At 38.8% G+C, this 21,185-nt stretch overlaps 1 protein-coding gene across 2 annotated transcripts in view; it reads left to right on the top strand.

The window, feature by feature from the left end:
• Window positions 1-11,109, top strand: part of LOC132123139 (tyrosine-protein kinase receptor UFO-like) — a 39,089-nt gene extending 27,980 nt beyond the window's left edge. For both annotated transcript variants that reach the window (XM_059533693.1, XM_059533692.1), the window contains exons 12-20: window positions 251-342; window positions 3,779-3,874; window positions 3,960-4,037; window positions 4,126-4,218; window positions 4,450-4,571; window positions 6,429-6,538; window positions 6,655-6,814; window positions 8,245-8,381; window positions 10,369-11,109. In XM_059533693.1, coding sequence (XP_059389676.1) covers window positions 251-342; window positions 3,779-3,874; window positions 3,960-4,037; window positions 4,126-4,218; window positions 4,450-4,571; window positions 6,429-6,538; window positions 6,655-6,814; window positions 8,245-8,381; window positions 10,369-10,804 — 1,324 coding nt within the window. In that variant the 3' untranslated portion in view covers window positions 10,805-11,109. The remainder of the gene's footprint in view (window positions 1-250; window positions 343-3,778; window positions 3,875-3,959; window positions 4,038-4,125; window positions 4,219-4,449; window positions 4,572-6,428; window positions 6,539-6,654; window positions 6,815-8,244; window positions 8,382-10,368) is intronic.
• Window positions 11,110-21,185: the final 10,076 nt, after the last annotated feature.

The following is a 21,185-nucleotide window of genomic DNA, read 5'->3' as shown; positions in this document are numbered from 1 at the left end:
CCTAGCTAGAAAATGAACAGTTACCAGCATAACCCTACATGAGACAAGAGCTAAGGGACAGGGACTAGGAGTCGATCTTCATTCCTTTTAGGAGCTTTTTTAAGTGAACATATTTTGGTTTAACAACAGGTATAGTTTAGATATTACCAAAAATATAATAACTGGATATAGTAATGGAAAATGGAAGAGAGTGTGAAGTGTGAAGAATATGTGGGCTCAAAGAGTGTCATTTGTGTGTGTTGTTGTAAAGTGAGGCGTTTGAGCCCATGATGGAGAGCGGTGAACTCGTGGTGCGATACCGAGCTCGTCGAACATACAGCCGACGCACAGCAGAAGCCACACGTGAGTAACATGTGAACATTCGAGTCTTTACTTGCTCACACATGTATCTGTAACCAGATCAGGAACACATCCGAGGGAACTCCTTCACCTCTTATGTGGGTGTTCTAGTTTTCCTTTTCATCAAAGTTATATTGATTTTTTTTATATGCCTTTCATTTTATTGGTAGAATGCTCAAAATTCAACCATCAGTGATGATGTCATGTTACGATTAGCATACTAGTTTTAGCATTTGGCAGATGCTTTTATCCAAAGTGACTTGCATTGGTTTCAAGGTACACATTAACATGTTGTCAGTTCTTTACCTGGCAGACACACCCAATGCTGTTCTGTCTGAGCGACAGGAACGTGTCACACTAAAGTGTGATTAATGCAACGAAGCTGTTGTGTTGAGTTAATTCTTACATGCAGCTTCATGAGTGTCATCACAGCAGTGATTAATTTGCACAGACTGAAGACTAAAACCTAAACTTACCTTAAACATTAACACTATGTTTGACTGTCTTGAAGGACTGCTATGTCTCTCAGGAAATGCAAATAAGTGCCCTTATTGTCACATAATTCAACATTTCATCATGATTTGAGTTATAGATATGTAAGTTAATGGTCTCAAGAGTGTATTTCATGACAGAAGATCAGTCAGCCTCCCTTCTGCACACACTTGAGCTGTGAAGGAAACTCATAACCTGCTATCACATCTCACCCTCAAAACTGGTGGACAGTTTAAGAGAAAGATAGACCAATAGATGACACATTCACATATTCATGAGAAATGGGTGTTGGCTTTAAACCTGACAGAAAACCGCCACACACACACACACACACACACACACACACACGCGTGTCCTGTGAAACTTGCTGGTGTAGATGCTTGAGTAAATCATCATGAAGTCAGAGCTGGAATTAATAAACCTCAGCAAACAAACACACATACTGTCAGTGCCACACAAAATCATTACACATTACTGTTGTAACATGCAGGTATCACTATACTTTAGATGGTTGTTAACAGCTTGTATTATGATGTTTCACAGGTTCTTAGATACAGTGCTACTGAAGTCCAGTATTGCTCAACAAACTCCTGTCCATAAGCTTTAGACTGATGCAGCATTTGTTTTTTTCTCATTTACTTCCATTGGAAGTGCCTCATTATAACCTCAGTTTTTGTCCTAATCAACATTACACCATTAATGCAGTTGAGCTTAAGTGGAAGTGAAGCAGTCAGTCAAGTTTACATTATGTAGTTAACATTATTTAGTAAACAATGTGTGTTTCTGTGGAGACTCGTCAAGACAGCCATTCTGACATAACTTTGTGTGCATTCGCTCAAGAAGACAAGAATATAACTTTCTGTGTGCATTCATGTGATCTATCACAGCACCTGAGTACCACACTGAAATCTCTCATTCATCACGTCTTAGCTTGAACGGCTTAAACACTTTAATATTTAAGCTGACAAAAATTAAAACAGTGATCAACTTTAAAATAATAAATGTTAGAATGATAAACTTGAGGAATCCGATTGTTCAGATAGGTGATTATTTACAGCAGCTAAGCATATTGTGGTGAACATAAAATATCTTAAAATATCTTACAGACCACTACTGGTGAACGAGCCAGTGTAATGCAAATATGTCTGAAAGGTCTGCCATATCAACAAAAAGATGCCATGTGAATCATATATTAAACATTTTTTTATTTACATCATGTTGCACCTTGCATTATGAAAACAATGTTTGGATACCATGATCAAAACTTTGTGATTTAGACAGCTTGGTGTTTTCGATATTCATGTAATTATGGTGAAAACCAAGCACATTTGTGTGATATTTCTTCACTGGCCATGGAGAGAACCATCCCCGTCACATCACTCACTGTGGTACTGCAAGAGGAGCCCTTGCTCCAAAAGTGATAACAAAATATCCTTTTTTCTTTAAACAGTTACATTAATTGTGTTTGTTGTATATTTTTAATTAAAGTGGAAATCAGTTTACGAAATAATGTAAACTTGTCTGACTGCTTCACTTCCCCTTTAACTTGCTCTGAACCTGAAATATTGCTTTAACATCAGGAAAAGTCTTTCAAGTGCACTTGGTTAGTTTTCTGATCTTTGATACACCCGTGACCTGAGAATGAGTTCAAAGTAAAGGAGTCGTGTCTCATGCTGCACTGCAGTGGATACAGATCTCGACTGTAACTCTCATGCATCTCTCACTTCTGCACCAGCTCAAGGTCTGCATTTCATTTGGTTTCTGATCCAGAACCTTGCAGTAAAGCCTGATGCCATGGGTCGTGAGGATGGTCATGAAAGTGTGAGCTTGTTTTGAGCAGTAGTAAAGGGTGGAGGGTGTATGTCATCTGGACAAGTCCCATAACAAGCCCTTTTTCTGTTTGTTTGCACTCTCTCTGTCTATCCTTACTTCTGTCTTGTGTCCCATCTTGGTTCATTTGAAGAGCAAAACAATCTTGCAACATGTTTTTAATCATATGGTGTTTAGACACTGCTGATAAATATAGTTTCACTTCCTCTACTGAGTTCAGTAGTACACACTTGAGATTATAGGAACATTATATTATAGGATTATAGGAACATTATATGAACAAAACTCAAGAACAAATGAACTATTTCCGTATCATGTTTCCGTGTCAGTGGATCAACAGCTTCCTGACAGACAGCAGCAGTTAGTGAGGCTGGGAAAATACACATCCAGCACCCGTACAATCAGCACCGGTGTTCCCCAGGGCTGTGTTCTCTGCCCACTGCTCTTCTCCCTGTCTTTCTGTTGCACGCTGGAGCTTCTGTCATGAAAACAAATTATGTGTATGTGTAAACATACCTGGCAATAAAGCTCATTCTGAAATTTAAAATGCAATTGCAGATACAATTTTCAGTTTTCTGTTTGCTACTTTTTTCTGGTTGGCAAATACAATTTTCAATTCCTTTTGAATTGTGCCCTAAAGGCCATTCCATTAGTACCTCTCATTTTGTCATGTGAATAGAAATAAAACAGACAAATCAAGTCAAGTCTGCTTTATTGTCAGTTCTTCCACATGTACAGTACATACATACAGAGAATTGAAATTGCGTTACTCTCAGACCTATGGTGCATACAGACAGTTGTCTCTTTGAAAAGGTTCAGACTAAAATGTACATAACACATGATCAGCAAGTTCATGTAAACTTGCAGACACTTGAAATAAAGTGAGTCTAAACATAAAACTCATTGTGTATTCAGCATCAGCAGATATCCCCTTTAACTCTCACCTGACTTTGGTTGATTGTCACTCGATGATTGCATTACATTACGGAGAAGAAACAGCATTGTGTCAGAGTCAAACCCAGTTTTCTCTTTAAAGAATCTATTGTTTTTCTCACATGTTGTTGAAAACACTTTGAAATGGGATGCTGATCTCTCAGGTGGCTTGTTCTTTTCTCAGTGAACTCTCTGGGGATCAGCGATGAGCTCAAGCAAAAGCTACAGGACGTGATGGTGGACAGACACAAGCTAACGCTGGGAAAAACACTCGGGGAAGGTGAGCTTACATAACTACTGTAGGGAACCAGGTGCTGTATTGTCTGGTCTGATGATCTGATTGTAACGGGTTTGTGTGTGTGCAGGTGAGTTCGGCTCTGTGATGGAGGGTTCGCTCACTCAGGAGGACTCTGTGCTCAAAGTGGCAGTGAAGACCATGAAAAGTGAGTCAAGAGCGACTGCAACATCTGTGAAAACACCTGTGATCATTTTCATCAGACTAACCTCGTCCTCCTGCTGTGTATTGCTCAGTTGCTATCTGCACTCGTACTGAAATGGAAGATTTCCTGAGAGAGGCGGCGTGCATGAAGGAGTTCGATCATCAGAACGTCATGCGGCTTCTAGGTAAGTATGTTCACTCTTTCAGTCTCCCAGCTAAAAACGACATCTTGCCAAATACAGTTACTGGAGGCCAGTCACATGGTCTAACACTTCAGGAAACACATCAATACAGTATATTAATACACATAATTATTAAAGTGCATTGACCTGTGCCTCTTCACATGAATTATATCCTCAGAGTAAAACAGAATATACTGTAAGGGTAAGAGTGATGGACTGTGTGTTGTGTGACAGGTGTGTGTCTGCAGACGGTGGAGAGTGAAGGCTATCCGTCTCCTGTGGTCATTCTTCCCTACATGAAGCACGGTGACCTCCACAGCTACCTGCTGTACTCCAGACTCGGAGACGCACCTGTGGTGAGGGCACTGAAGAGCTCAGGAGAGGACAGGGCAAATAAAGAGGACATATGGCAAACTGCATCCAGACTTAGATCAGACGTAGAGTGCTTCAGCATTGATTAAGACATTGGTCTCAAACTCCATTCCTGGAGGTCCACAGCTCCAACCTTAATCAAACACACCTGGTCCAGCGAATCAAGGTTTTCAGGATTACAGTAATACTAACTAACTAAATAAAGAAGGAAATACAGGTGCATCTCAGTAAATTAGAATGTTGTGGAAAAGTTAATTTATTTCAGTAGTTCAACTCAAATTGTGAAACTCGTTTATTGAATAAATTCAGTGCACACAGACTGACAGTAGTTGAAGTCTTTGGTTCTTTTAATTGTGGTGATTCTGGTTCACATTTAACAAAATCCCACCAATTCACTATCTTAACAAATTAGGATATGGTGACATGCCAATCAGCTAATCCACTCAAAACACCTACAAGGTTTCCTGAGCCTTCAAAACAGTCTCTCAGTTTGGTTCACTAGGCTACACAATCATGGGGAAGACTGCTGATCTGACAGTTGTCCAGAAGACAATCACTGACACCCTTCACAAGCAGTCTGTGATGATTTGGGGTGCAATGTCATCTGCTGGTGTTACTCCATTGTGTTTTTTGAAAACTAAAGTCACTGCACCCTTTTACCAAGAAATCTTGGAGCACTTCATGCTTCCTTCTGCTGAGCAGCTTTTTGAAGATGCTGATTTCATTTTCCAGCAGGATTTGGCACCTGCCCACACTGCCAAAAAGCACCAAAAGTTGGTTAAATGACCATGGTGTTGATGTGCTTGACTGGCCAGCAAACTCACCAGACCTGATCCCCAGAGAGAATCTATGGGCTATTGTCAAGAGGAAGATGAGAAACAAGAGACCACACAATGCAGATGAGCTGAAGGCCACTGTTAAAGAGACCTGTGCTTCCAGACCACCTCAGCAGTGCCACAAACTGATCACCTCCATGCCACGCCGAACTGAGGCAGTAATTAAAGCAAAAGGAGAACCTACCAATTATTGAGTACATGTACAGTATATGAACACACTTTCCAGAAGACCAACAATTCATTAATTATATATATATTTTTCATTGGTCTTATGAAGTATTCTAATTTGTTGAGATAATGAATTGGTGGGTTTTTGTTAAATGTGAGCCAAAATCATGACAATTAAAACTCATTTAAACTACTTCAGTCTGTGTGCACTGAAGTATTGCACAAGTGTGCACAATTTGAGTTGAATTACTGAAATAAATGAACTTTTCCACAACCCTCTAATTTACTGAGATGCACCTGTATGTCCGAACCACATGATGTTCAACTAATAATAACTTGAAAAAGAAGTTAAATATTTGTGATTGTACACACAAATTGACACAGGTTGTCCTCTCTGGCACCAGCATTACTCTCTAAAAGAAGTCTTTTACACAAACATTACACCATCACTGCTGAATGTAAACTCTGGAGGAAAGCAAGGCTGTTCTCTCTGAATGAATGATTCTGTCAAGATCTAATTGATGACTGGTTTTGTTTTGTGGCTAGATGCACATCCTCGTGGTCAGAGTTGTGAAACTCCTCTGTAATCATAAGTGAAGTTCCTCTATAAAGCACAGACGTCAGGAACATGATGTACTGCAGAAGTGTTTCTAAAGCCCACTGGTCTATGATTTGTGTTATTGTGTGTGTGTGGTCAGAGCAGAAGCTGTGAAAGTCTCTGGCTCCACCTATCTGTCAGAACAAGAACACAAGAACAAGAAGAAAATCATTATACATTGATGAATTATGAAGCATTGATGTTTTAAACATTTGGATTATCTGTTTCTCTTTGTGTAGTATCTGCCGTCTCAGATGCTGGTGAAGTTCATGATGGATATCGCCAGAGGAATGGAGTACCTGAGTGGAAAAAACTTCATCCACAGAGACCTGGCCGCTCGAAACTGCATGTGAGTGTTGATGGGAAACAAACACACAAGCTCAGACACAGCTCATGTGCGCTGTACACTGCAGAGATCTTCGTCCTATATTGATCCCAGTGTTTTATTTGATCTCTGCTTACCAGGTTAAACGAGAACATGAACGTGTGTGTGGCTGACTTTGGCTTGTCTAAGAAGATCTATAATGGAGACTACTACAGACAAGGACGCATCTCTAAGATGCCTGTCAAGTGGATCGCCATCGAGAGTCTGGCGGACAGAGTGTACACCATTAAGAGTGACGTGGTAATTCATCCTCCATTTGACAAACAGAATGAAGGAATGATAATGAGAAAGAACCGATTCGGAGCGAATGTGTTTCTGATCCCTATTCACACTAGAACATTAAAAACTAGATTCATAATGGACATTCAACTACATGTGTCTAGTCTTATTGAGAATGATGCATCGGTGCACATTATCCCAAAGCTATCAAAATTAGGGCTGGGATAAACGATTATTTTTTAAACTATTAATCTAGCGATTATTTTTTCGATGCATCGATTAATCTAACGATTAATTTTTTCCCTGACCGACGATTCGATTATGATTATCTCCCCATTAATTGACTACTAACAATTTATACATATTGATTTACATATCTGAATGAAAAAAACATGAATTCCTTAACATTGCAATATATGTTTATTGCTCTTAAAATTACAAAATAAAAGACTGACTAAGAATGCATTACTTTGCACTTGTATAGAGATAGCATTCAATAAAACCTTGAAGCCTTGAAAACACATAGCTTACTGAAACAAGCTTACTGAACACATAGGGCCTAGCTTACTGAAAAAAGTTCTTCTTTCAGATGAAAATAATAACAACTTGATTTCTAGCATTCAATAAAAAAGGTCACCCAAAATACTTGTTTAGAGCAATTGAAAGAATACAGTATGTAAATGTAAACTTGAGGGCTTTAAGCTAATACAGAGAGTGCTTTTACAAAAAAAATAAAATAAAAATTAACAGTGGGAGCCAGCAGCCTGTCATGGAGAAAAAAAAATCTCAGAATGCTCCACATGAAACTTTGGCGTTCTGCCCTTTTTCTATCGTGTTTAATGATTTTGGTTAATATGCACGAGGGAGAGAGAGCAAGAAGCGCTCGTGTTGTTTGAAGACTGTGAGTGAAACTGCGCGTGAAACTTTGGTGTTTCGCCCTTTTTCTATCGTGTTTAATGATTTTGATTAATATGCACAAGAGAGAGAGAGCAAGAAGCGCTCGTGTAGTTTGAAGACTGTGAGTGCGCGCGCAGCCGGGGCTCTCTCTCGTACGCGCCCTGTCACTGTCACTGTCACTCACCGATCAAATAACGCTTTGACAGCCGCCAAAAAAAAAAGATCAATGCAGAAAAACCCCTGGATTGGTTATATAACGTTGGACAGAATGTTGATCCGGCCATCGCCTATATTCAGCGCACATAAGGTAAACGTTTTGCAAACGTTTTTTAGAGAAATAAAAACAGGTCGACGAATCGATGCGCATATTTTGCGTTGACGTATTTTTTGTGTCGATGTCATCGATGACCTCGATGCGTTGTCCCAACCCTAATCAAAATGTAATAACTTGTTACACCTCTGAAACAAAATCTATTGTTTTACAGTAGTGAGTATCATTTACTGCTCTCTTTCTGAGCGTCTGGTTTCTGAAGGTGTATCTGTCTGTCCTGCAGTGGTCATTTGGAGTGACAATGTGGGAGATCGCCACTCGAGGTCAGACACCGTACCCTGGAGTGGAAAACAGTGAAATCTATGATTATCTGAGACAGGGCAACCGTCTGAAACAGCCTCCAGACTGCCTGGACAGCATGTGAGTATGCCTTTCAGAAACCAACTCTACGTTCATCCTCAGCCTAAGCTTTGCTTTAAAGGAAGTTTCACTGCTGGGTTTTGAATGTGTTTAGAAGAAACCAATGCAGTGCTAGAATCAACACTCCTTGACTGTATGTCATTGACTTCTGATGGTTTTTGCTCTGTCACTGAGGCTTTTGTTATTTACTTGACAATATTTGTTATTTGATCATTTATTTATTAATCTGATAATAGAGATATAAAAATAGAATATGAAGCAGAAAGCTTATGTTATTTATTTACATCTTGTGGCTATTCAGATACTATTTTACTATTCAGATAGTGATTATTTTTATGAGACCTGGCTCCATCCCCTTAAATAAATGCCTCACTGTAAAGCAGATTTTTCATGATCAAAAATAAAATAAAAAACAAAATGGTAATGATAAACATTATGTCACAAATGCTGTTTTCTGAGCTTAACTTCCAAACTGGTTTTACAGACACTTTTACCAGTGGTTTTACCAGTGAAAATCTTTTCTTTTCTTCTTCTTCACTGTAAAAAGTGATTCTCTATATTTACTCAATTAAATTGTGTCAAAGGTTTACAACCCATATTATTAATAAAATTTAACACATTTTAATTAAGTAGAATTCACCATTCAAAATGAGTAGAATAACATGAAAAAATTAAGTAAAATTTACACAAAAATATTGATTTCATTGGATAAAAAGCAAACAAACAAAAAAACACTATGCTAAAGAATAGTACTGTATGTTATGCATGCCAGGCCAGTAGTTGGCGATCATGAAAAACATTATATACATCACATGACATCAAGCTTTTTACAAATTCACATTTTTGTTTCTTACATAGATATGATGCAGGCATCATGTTCAAAAGGTTGTAAGGCTCCCAAAACAGAGTTATTGAAGACACCTAAAGTTCACGAACAGAATCACTGAAGGAAAAAAAATAAATAGTTTGCTTACCATTGTAGTAGTCAGTGTTTGCTTTAGTTGGACTCTTGACACTTAAGATTTTAAACAGATATTATTGGGTTGCTAGTTGTGATACAGTAGCTACCTAGCCAAGAAGGAAATGAGATCAGATGGTGTTATTTGTTTTTGCGTCATCATTTGATCTGGGTTTCTGAGTTCAGTGTGTCTTATCAATGACAGGTGTCCTGTGGTTGTACAATATAATTTTAGGTGTTTTCAGCATTACCAGAGAAATTCTTAGAAGTACCTCTGATCAAAACCTTGTTAAAGAAGAAAAGTGTTTTCATTAAGGCACACAGACATCAAGAATCAGCCTGAGAACCTCAACTATAGTGACCATCAAAAAGCAGAGATCAGACTCTGAATGAGTTCAGATATTCAGGTAAAACAAAGATTATGTAATAGCATAACCAACACCACCTGATCATCTTTTTTTATTAGCTTGTCTAGCTGTTACAACTGAGCTACAACAGCAATATAATATTAAAACATCAAGGGTCAAGAGCACAACTAAAGCAAACACTGATCACTATAATGGTAACCAATAATTTACCCTTTGATTCTGTTTGTGAACTTTAGGTGTCTTCAATAACTCTATTTTGGGGGCCTTAAGACACAGCCTTTTGAAGATGATGCCTGTATCATATTTATGTAAGAAACAAAAATGTGAATTTGTAAAAAGGCTGATGTCATGTGCATGCATATAATGTTTCATGATCGCCAACTACTGGCCTGGCATGCATAACATAGTATTCTTTAGCATAGTGTTTTTTTGTCCAATGAAATCAATTTTTGTGTAAATTTTACTTAATTTTTTCATGTTATTCTACTCATTTTAAATGATTATTTCTACTGAATTAAAATGTGTTAAATTTAATAAATAATATTGCTTGTAAATTTTTTTCATGGTCAAGATGTTATTATTATTTATTTTTTGATAAACATCACAACCAATCATGAGACAGGCAGTTCTTGACATTCTTGCCATCTGTGTGTTTTCACAGCTATTCCCTGATGTTTTCCTGCTGGCTCTTGAGCCCCAAGGACAGGCCGAGCTTCGACATCTTGTGCTGCGAGCTCCAGAAGGTCCTGGAAGATCTTCCGAGCCAAGACCCAGATGAGATCCTCTATGTCAATATGGAGGAGACTTCTGGAGAGCTGGGGGCCGTGGGGGGCTGGGACCCTATAATGGGGGTCCCGTGTGCTCTCGGGGCCCTGAAGGGTTCGGGCTCAGTGGCCACCGTAGAGGTCCATCATCCCAACCGCTACGTGATCTGCCCTCAGCATGAGAACCAGCGCCTCCTCAACGCCGACTCCATGGAGAGTGTGACCCTGATGGGGCCTGCTCCCACGCCCCCGTCCTGCTCCACCCCAGTGCCCTCTGAAGGGCCGTCCCCGGAGGACAGAGATCCAAAGAAGAAAGGGCCGTGGCAGGGATGACCTAGACTGCCTCTGGTGGAGAGCTGAGCTATCATTTTGCACAGACATGCCACACACTCCACCAGACATTGAGTGTTTAAAGCGAATTATGTCTTTTTTACGCTCTTCAGACAAACGTGTTTCCTCTTCATTCCAAAGTCCTAAAAATCAAATGAATCATAGATTTTGTCTTACATGTTATCATAACCAGAAACAAATTGATAAGTTTCTGTCCACTTTGACAAGTGATGTGCGCAGCATCAACCCATATAGCAGATCATTGGTGTATTGAGTGATGTGTGTTTACTGTTGCTCATACCTGTGCAGGCCGTCATACTTACTCAACAATTTTAGCACTGTTTTTTTTGTGGAAATCAATGACAAATGCCCGAAACTGCATCATGTTCTGTGTCCTGCAGTGTGAAATGTGTTTCGACTGGAAATGACATCGGCGATGACCTACAGCCAATGAGAGAGCAAGATACAGGGCAGCGGGAAGTTCAGGGGGAGGAGTCATAGACCTACAGCCAATGAGAGAGCAAGATACAGGGCAGCGGGAAGTACAGGGGGAGGAGTCATAGACCTACAGCCAATGAGAGAGCAAGACACAGGGCAGTGGGAAGTTCAGGGGGAGGAGTCATAGACCTACAGCCAATGAGAGAGCAAGATACAGGGCAGCGGGAAGTACAGGGGGAGGAGTCATAGACCTGCGACAGAACACACATGGCTTCTGCAAGCCACCATCGTCTCTTCACTGCAAACCAGCAGACAGACAACTTGTATCACAAGCTTCTTGTGGGCTACAGTTTCTAACAGAAAATGAGAACTCCTGTCTCATTATTTCCTGTAACACTTCTCGCAATGGTTGAGTCGTGAAATGTAGTTTGTAGATCAGTTGTCACGGGAAAGGTTGTATAATGAGTGAACGTCTCTCGTGTCATGTGCACACAACAGCAACTAGACGGTGCTAGATTCAACAGGAATTCGGTGACTTTGAAAATGGTGCAGTGTGTTCCCGTCATTAGGGTTAGTGATCTAAATACCTCTGTGTTTTACACTTTAATGTTTTTTACACATGAATGATCCCTTAAATTGTACAGCTTGTTTAGGAGATGTGTTACTTTTTAAAGACATTTAGTTTATAAAAAAGTAAGACACATAAGAGTGGGCTTTTTTTTAACCCTAGCAGCACCAAGAACACCCTAGTCTTAAATCTTGAATCTAACCAGTTAAAGCCTCTTTTCTGTAAGCTTTACAATCAAAGTGAAGTTAGCTTTCTGCTGATATTAATTGCACAATATATTCATCATCAACTCAGGAGATGCTTGGATTTACAATGGCCAATGACACAAAGGTCAGATTACGTGAACCAGCTTGACGCTGCCAGTCTCCAGAATGGGATAGAACTGGTCAAAGTTTGAATCTGTTTCTGTTCTCCGAGACATTCTTCTATCTCAAGACTCCTCACCAACATCTTTATCCAAAGAAACACATGGAGGATGACGAGAGTAATCTGTGTTAGGTCTAACATGTCAAACCAAATCCTCCGTGATCGTGTTTGACCTACAGACACACTCTAGCTGTCCTCCAGGTGAATGTGAACTGTTTTTACATTGATTTGAGACCAATTTTGTGGTTTCTTTTAAGGTTTAGAGGATTAGAAAGGGCAGTAGACTAGACTAAGCTCTGTAAGGCTACACATTTAACAGGTCTTTGCTCATCAGAGGCCCTGCCCCATACTGTAGCACAGAATAGTTTCTTCTATCTTTTCTTTCTTTTCTTTCTTTTTTGTAAATTTCATATTTTGCACTAATAATTTTTGTCATTGTATTGTTTGTATTTCTTGGTTTATGCATTTTGTTAATCTGATGTGGATTTGTAGACAATCTAATGATGTACATTTACAATAAGATTTTCATCAGAATAACTACAAAAACAGAAATAGATGTTCTGAAACAAAATTATTTACATATAACCAATGTTTGGAGAGTATTTCCCCCAAAGATTGACTGATTGAAGATTTTGGCTAAGATTGACCAAAATTAACACAACTGCCCCCTAATGTCAGTCACCTTGTGTGTATATTTTCATGCTCACATTTTCTATCACTGTCTTTCATGATGAGGAACACTGTGTGTTTAAATATGTGGATTTGAAGTGTCTCAGTTGACCTCAGTAGAACAGGACAAATTCAACTACACCACTTCTCCATGTGATGTTTCATTGTCAAAACCTGCATCTTCTATATGTAATATTACAAATGATTTTAGCCTGTCAGTAAATCAGCCAGTGATTATCAAATGATGGAGAAGAGCTTTATAATTCATCCAGGTGTGCAGTGTACTAAAGCTATTCTTTTAAAGCAAACTTTTGCATTCTCTATTGACAGAAGTACAAGCACACTTCAAAAAGCCTTTGAAAGCCAGTATTTTGCCTTAAAATGACTCGGTGTACGTTGCACAAGTGTTTAGCTTTAGGTGTATATGTCTAATGTTGTCTAGATAACATCAATGTCATTATTGTGATTTTGATATGCTTTGTATTAAAATAACTGTACTACCTGCACAATTGATTATTTATTTATTTTTTCTGTGTGATGTGTTGTTATAAATTAAAGTTTATTTGTATATTGCTTTTCACGATACAAATCGTTGCACAGCAACTTTACAGAAAACTAAGTTTCTACAATATTAGGTAGTGGCTTATCAGTGGTGACTGTCAGTTTATGTGCAAATGGCAGAAAGTACACAAAAATCAATTAAAGATGTAATCAAACAGACAATGACCACTATTAACAGCAATTATTATATGATGCAATCACACTTGTAGCAATATTTCAAGATTCAAACAACTTTATCCCCGTATGGCAATTCATCACACCAATTCACAAATTGTGATAAGTCACTTCCATGGGCCGATCAGTCCCCTGAAGAAGTGACAGTATGGCGGTGTCATTAGATAATTTCACAAAGTAGCTACCCAACTGGGAAGTCCTGCAGTTATCAGTGTACATAATAAAAAGCAAGGGAGAAAGGACACAGCCCTGTGGAGACCCTGTGTTTGAAGTGAGGATACTGGACATTCACAAATACCTTCTGTAGTCTGTTAAAAAATTTAAGAGCAACAATAAAATCTGATCAGGTAAATTAAAATAAGAAGCCAGTTGCTCAATTAGAATATGAGGCTGCATCTTATTAAAAGCTGAAGAAAAATCAGCGAATAAAAGTCTTGCGTGTGATTTAGGTCTTTCAAGCTGCTTGTATAATCAAAGATAAAAAATCTTAGAGTTATCCACACTTTTCCGAGCTTGACAGTCAAATTGTAGTAGATCTAAATTTCCATCAATTAGGGAGACAGTTCATCTTTCAATATTTTCTAGAAGGTTTTCATCACAAGCACACAGCAAAATTAACTCTGCTGGGAGTACATGTGAGACCACACTCAAGAGTGTGAAAGTGTTAAAATAGGAGTGTTAAATTAACACTGAAGCTGAGTTAAAGTTAATGAGATAATTAAGTGATTAATTGAGTGATGATTGACCATTATTGACGAGACCTGATGTTAACATGCAGAATCAACAAAGACGAAAATCACTATTTTAATGGTATCACCATTATAGTGGTCAGTGTTTGCTTTAGTTGGGCTCTTGACCCCTAAAGTGTTAAAGTCAGATTTTAATTGGCTGTTATAACGGAGTTTTAAAACTGATGGACAAGCAAAGACTATTGTTATTCTTGAATTACTGAGTTAAAGTTAGATCGTTGATTATTGCAGCCCTATGATTGTTCAACAAAGTATTTTCAGCATTTTAAATACAATCTGAGGAATTTCTTAAAAATTGCTTGTTCAAAAATCTTTCAAAAGAGTCTTTCAGTTATACATGCAAACATCAAGAATCAACCTGTCAATCTCAACAATGGTGAAAATCCAAAAAGCATGTTGCAGTGCATTCTGGGTGCCATCTATCAAAATTCATCCATGGCTCCCATGATGCAGTGCGGCATGAATAAATTATTAGCTGAATTGTTTCAGTAATTTCCTTTATTCTTACTATTCTATTTTTGTTTTTTTATGTTTCTTTTAGTAGTTTGTTTTCTAATGTTTAGAGTTGTTCTATTTTTCTGAATATGCTGTTTGTCACCGTTGTTGAGATTCCTACACTAATTTTTGATGTATGTGTGTGCCTAAAGCAAGCTTTTCTTATGATCAGAACAACTTTCAAGAAATCATTTAAATTAGTGAGTACTGTACAATAACCGGGTTGTTATAAACAATGAGGTCAATCAAATCTGTTTAGGCTTTAACCCTCTCAAGGCAGGCATTGCTGATTTGCAACAGTTAAAAATTAAAAACCTTATTACTCCAGATACATACAGATCATAGTACTAAAAACTTTACTAAAGGTTACTAAATTTACTAAGTTACTCAAACTTAATTTGAGCCTGAGAGGGTTAATGGAGTTTGGTGATTCAGGTCAAATGCCCATGTTTTGATTTTTTTTCTTGTCTATTTGTTACAATTCAGTTGTAACAGCCAAACCAAATCTGACTTTAAAAATGTAAGGCTCAAGAGCCCAACTAAAGCAAACACTGACCACTATAATGGTGACACCATTAAAATAGTGATTTTCATCTTTGTTGATTCTGCATGTTAACATCAGGTCTCGTCAATAATGGTCAATCATCACTCAATTAATCACTTAATTATCTCATTAACTTTAACTCAGCTTCAGTGTTAATTTAACACTCCTATTTTAACACTTTCACACTCTTGAGTGTGGTCTCACATGTACTCCCAGCAGAGTTAATTTCACTCAGATTTTTTTGCTGTGCAGTGTTGGGAGTAACGGCGTTTAAGTATAACGGTCGTTACTAACAGTTTAATTTTCAGTAACGAAGTAATCTAATTAATTACTTTTCCCATCGTTGCAACGCCGTTATCTTTACTGACAATGTAAAGTGTTGCGTTACTACAATTTGGTTGAATAAAGTGCAAGGTGTCATGCTTTGGCTAGTGGCTACACATCAGCTGCCGGACACCGTTGCAAATCCGATGATGATTGGCTGGGTGTGCGGTGCCCTGCTCACGCTGTCTCACTGCACGCTCCGACAATCACTAAAGATGGCGTCAGCGATAATGCCGTTCTCGATCTGGAAGTACCGGCAAGAATGTTTCTGTAACATGCACGCTATGCCCAGGAAAAAAGACTTTATTCACGTCTGCCTCAAGCAGCTCAAATCTTATGAGCCACCACACATCAACACATGCTAACATGTTACTGAATATTTAATACTGTGTTCAAACCAGACGCGAATTGCGCGAATAAATCGCGTAGTTGGAAGCTTGAACATTTTGAGTTCATTCGCTTAATTCGCGCGTGAAATTAACTTCACAACAGATGCGAATTTGCGTCATGGGGGGCTTCTGTCAGCTGAGTTCGCGCAGCATTTTCAACCACCATTTTTATTCTGATAATTTTCTAAATATTACTGTTATCGTAGTTTTAAAAGTATTTAATGCGAGAATGTAGTTGGTTTAAACTCAAATATGCGGTTTATTTAAAAATGTGTTTCGGCGATTTTCGGAGGTTGTCTATTCGTCTTTGCATTGACTTAACATTGAAATCACTCGCGCCAGACGCTCTATTTGCGTCTGGTGTGAACGCACCATAACGCCGCCTTCATACTGGCAGTTGAAATCAGCTCCGTAATACGCAATACTCCCCCAGTGGATGTCGTACTACACTGCTGAAAAGCATCGGAAAGCTTCGGAAGCGAGTAGAACAAAAATGGCAGAGAGATTAGAACGATTGATATTGTCTGTATCTGAATGTGCATGTCAAGTCAGCTAAATGTGATATAGTGGTATATAGGGCTGCAATGGTCTGTGTACGTTTTGATAGTTTGTTTTTCCGTTTGAAACACAAAACAAAATAACGAGAAACCACCTGTTTTTCGTTTGTCGTTTCAAACCAAAAACAAAGAAACGGTAAAAAAAGAGCCATTCTCCCGTTTTTGGTTCTGAATCCAAAAACGAAAAATGACAAAACCAAAATCAAATAACGGTCCGATTTTGTTTTTTTTAAATTCCTTTTTCCATTTTTCGTTTGAAGATCTACATTGAAATACAGACAGGTTGGCCACGTGACCCGGAAGTAATAGTAAATGTGGCCTATCAAAATAAAAGCCAAGCTTTTAGAACGGTTATAATATGCAGCGCTAACGTTATACCAGAGTAACGTTAGAAGAAGAAAAATCAATTAATAAATAGCCTTATATAAACCTGGACCAGAAAAAATATGTTAGCAACAGTACTTTATTACAGCTATTTAATATCGTGCCTATCCAGACATCACCAGTCATGTTTAATGAGCGCATTGTTTGGCTCAATACAGTTGGTAATATAGGTTAACCTAAGAACTAAGTGCAGAGTTGTTACTGTTAGCGCTATATTATATAATTACATTTATATTTAATGTGGTTTCCACGTAATGGATAACTGTTCCCCCTTTCTACCAGCAGGTGGCAGTATTTAAATGACTGACTGTATGGTGTCTTTGGTAACTGTTTTAAATCAAGATTACTGATACAGATGTATTTATTGTTGTTCATTTTATTTTGTTTTTGATTTTATTTGCCTAGTTATCATCATCATCATTCACCCAGCCCAGAGTTAAACCTGCTTATGTTTTAACCTGATTATAACACTGCTATCAGCTTCTTATAGCAGCTCAGACAACAAACTCACATCAGACATGTCCTAATCCTAATGTAGGCCATCTGGCCAAAAGAATGATTGGAAATTTATCACAAGAAAGGTTCTGAGAACATCCTTACTGATGCTTTTTCTAGAGTTTTTTTTTATTTTTTATATCAAACGATGAGTTTGATCTTAAATGTGGGGGTGTTACATCCTTAGGGACGTTTATTGTTTCTGTGTGTGTTTTGTTTCTCTTTTCGGAGTGTCTTTTGCCTCTCTCTTAAGCCGGGCATACACTGTGTGATTTCTGTGTGATTTTGGCAAGGTACCAACTCACACTGTACGAGTAGATCGCATGCGACGTAAAGCCAAAGCTCACAATTTTTATGCACCCACTGTACGGTCCGATCGTTGAGTTGCGATTTGACTGCTCACACTATATGTGGGGAATCAACACTAGGATCCCTCAGAACCCGGATATATGTGGCTGTTTCAGAATAAACATGTTTTCCCGGGTTAAACGCACTGCTTTGGTGATATGCGCAATTCTGTGTGCTGAAAACTCCACAAAAAAAAGGCGTCAGTCTATCTGGACACGCAGGTGGCTCGGAAGACGTGGCCAATATAGTTTATCCATTTTGCAACGCGAACTGGAGGTAAGCAGTTGTTTTCTTCCTTCTTTTCTTTTTCTTTGCCATAACTCCACAAGTTTTCCCTCCATCACTTCAGTCCACACTACACGCGATGTCACCATGGTTTCGTTTATGGTTTCGTACATGCACAGTGAGGGAAACGCGGAAAATCAGTTCGTAGCCCTGCTTCAATAGTGCGATGCCTCACAAGAGGCGACCAAAATTTCTGACATGTCAGAAATCCATCCGCCCAACCGATTGCCAGTCGGGAGAGGTTAATCGTCTCTCGTTTCCCCTTGTACACTGCACGACAAACGACGCACGAAAATGCTGAAAATCCTGAAAAAGGATCGCAGGAGTCAGAATTCGGCTCAAAATCGGATGAAAATCGCAGTGTATGCCCGGCCTTACTGTCACTCTAAAAGGTTGTTGCTGATTTGCTGTTTTGCCTGTCAATCATCTGTAATGAGTTGATTGGCTGTGCCCTGTGAGGGCGTGATCCTCATCCCGATGCTTGACACCTGGGGAAGCGCTACTTTTAAGGGAGATGCTACTGTCAGTGTGGGGGAGAGACTTTTTGTTTGTCCTGACATTTTGATGTGTCCTGTTTTGCTTTTTGACTTCGTTTAGTTAAGAGTTTGTCATGTGAATATTGCCTGTTTTGACTGCCCTAAGAACTCCTTATGTGTGAGCTTTGAAAGTGCTGGAAGGAGGAGAGGGGTTTAGGTAAGCATGTCACGTGACCTTTACACATTTAGATGGAATTTTGTCTATGCACACTAGTTTAGGGATTTATGCCACCCCTTTATTTTTGGTTTGGTTGGTTAGAGTAGTTTAGTTACGACGTCGTGGACTTTGAAGACTTTTTCTTCGATATTTTCTTTTTTTTAGTTTAGGAGTAGATGGAAATGGTTTAGTTAGTTTCATTTTTGATTGTTACAATCCAGGTTTCCCCTCTGTTCCTAAAAATTATCTTTTGTGTAAATAGCTTTTCTTTATCTCTATATAAAAATAGTTATCATACACTTTATTAAATTAACTTTATGTGAATCTCTCGTGTCTCTCGTTTTTTCTCATTTCATTCAGTGATATTGTTGACAGGTGCCCGAACTGGATTAATGTTCCCCTTCTCAATCCCTAGATTGTTAACAGACAAAAAAGGGTTGTAACGCAAGGAGAGGAGTGGGTGGAATATCAAAGGGTTAGAAGAGATCAAAGACAACAGGGAGATTCAAAGAGACAATAGAGTCACAAAATGATCCAGTATCAACAGCTTTGAGATTGTGACAGGATATAACAGTCATAGGACATTTTCTATGCAATCGTGAGCTTCGATTAAAATCAAGCAGATTTTGATAAGAACTACCAATATCAGAAGAAAAGATGAGAGATTTCAACCCTTGAGGTACAGATCAAGGATATAACCATGTGTATGAGTGGGAAAATGACCATGTTAAGTCAAATCAAAACAATTAAAAATAGTTGCTAATTGATTTGTGTTAGAGCAGACCGCATCAACAAGAATATTGAAGTCAGAAGAACAGGAAAAGACAATGAACAGGCAAGGGTTAAGAGTTGATTGATAGCGCAAGATAATTATAAGAGAATCAGCCTTCAATACCATATATTCAAATGTATAATATTGTGGAAATCAAGCTGCGTGAGTCAGAGGTTATCACATTAGATGACAGCAGTAGTCTGGGAATAGATGGCAGTCTGTAGTTAGTCAAGGTGCATGGAAAAACATCAAGCTTGGAGCGAAAAAAGGTACCCTTCAAGACTTGCGTTGAGCAGTGTATACAGGTGCTGGTCATATAATTATAATATCATTATAAAAAAGTGGATTTATTTCACTAATTCCATTAAAAAATTGAAACGTGCATATTATATTCATTAATTACACACAGACTAATATATTTCATGTTTATTTTTTCAATTTTGATGATTATAACTGACAACTAAGGAAAATCGCAAATTCAGTATCTCGGAAAATTAGAATATTACTTTAGACCAATTCAAAGACAGGATTTTTAGAAATCTTGGCCAACTGAAAAGTATGAACATGAAAAGTATGAGCATGTACAGCACTCAACACTTAGTTGTGGCTCCTTTCCCCTGAATGACTGCAGCAATGCGGCGTGGCATGGAGTCGATCAGTCTGTGGCACTGCTCAGGTGTTATGAGAGCACAGGTTGCTCTGATAGTGGCCTTCAGCTCTTCTGCATTGTTCGGTCTGGCATATCACATCTTCCTCTTCACAATACCACACAGATTTTCTATGGGGTTATGGTCAGGTGAGTTTGCTGGCCAATTAAGAACAGGGTTACCATGGTCCTTAAACTAGGTACTGGTATCTTTGGCAGTGTGTGCAGGTGCCAATCCTGTTGGAAAATTAAATCTGCATCTCCATAAAGTTGGTCAGCAGCAGGAAGCATGAAGTGCTCTAAAACTTCCTGGTATACGGCTGCGTTGACCTTTGACCTCAGAAAAGACAGTGGACCAACACCAGCAGATGACATGGACCCCAAACCATCACTGACTGCAAACTTTACACTGGACCTCAAGCAACGTGGATTGTGTGCCTCTCCTCTCTTCTTCCAGACTCTGGGACCCTTATATCCAAAAGAAATGCAAACTTTACTTTCATCAGAGAACATAACTTTAGAACACTCAGCAGCAGTCCAGTCCTTTCTGAAGCGAGACGCTTCTGACGCTGTCTGTTGTTCAAGAGTGGCTTGTCACCAGGAATGCGACAGCTGAATGATATCATTGATATATAGCAGCAGGCTACTTTCTCAAAAATGATAAATATTACCCAGAATGCAGTCATAATTTGACCATTTGGCCTTACTATGATGCTAGGCTCTTGGTCATATCCCTTTAAAGGAATCTATTCTTGATTCCAAGCCTTGAGCTCTTCCCCCGGATCCAGGAGTCTGGCCATAACAGGTAAGTTTGGATGTAGCCTAAGCCTTTGGCCGTAAGGGATAATGTCACGGACAGCCATCTAATGTCTCAGGCACAACTCCCATGGAAATGGTAGAGTTGGTACTTAGTGCTTGCCATGGTTA

This window comes from Carassius carassius, chromosome 41 (genome assembly GCF_963082965.1).
Source record: "Carassius carassius chromosome 41, fCarCar2.1, whole genome shotgun sequence".
Taxonomy (NCBI): Eukaryota; Metazoa; Chordata; class Actinopteri; order Cypriniformes; family Cyprinidae; genus Carassius; species Carassius carassius.
Note: the sequence above shows the minus strand (reverse complement) of the source record. Positions and strands in the feature narration are given on the sequence as shown.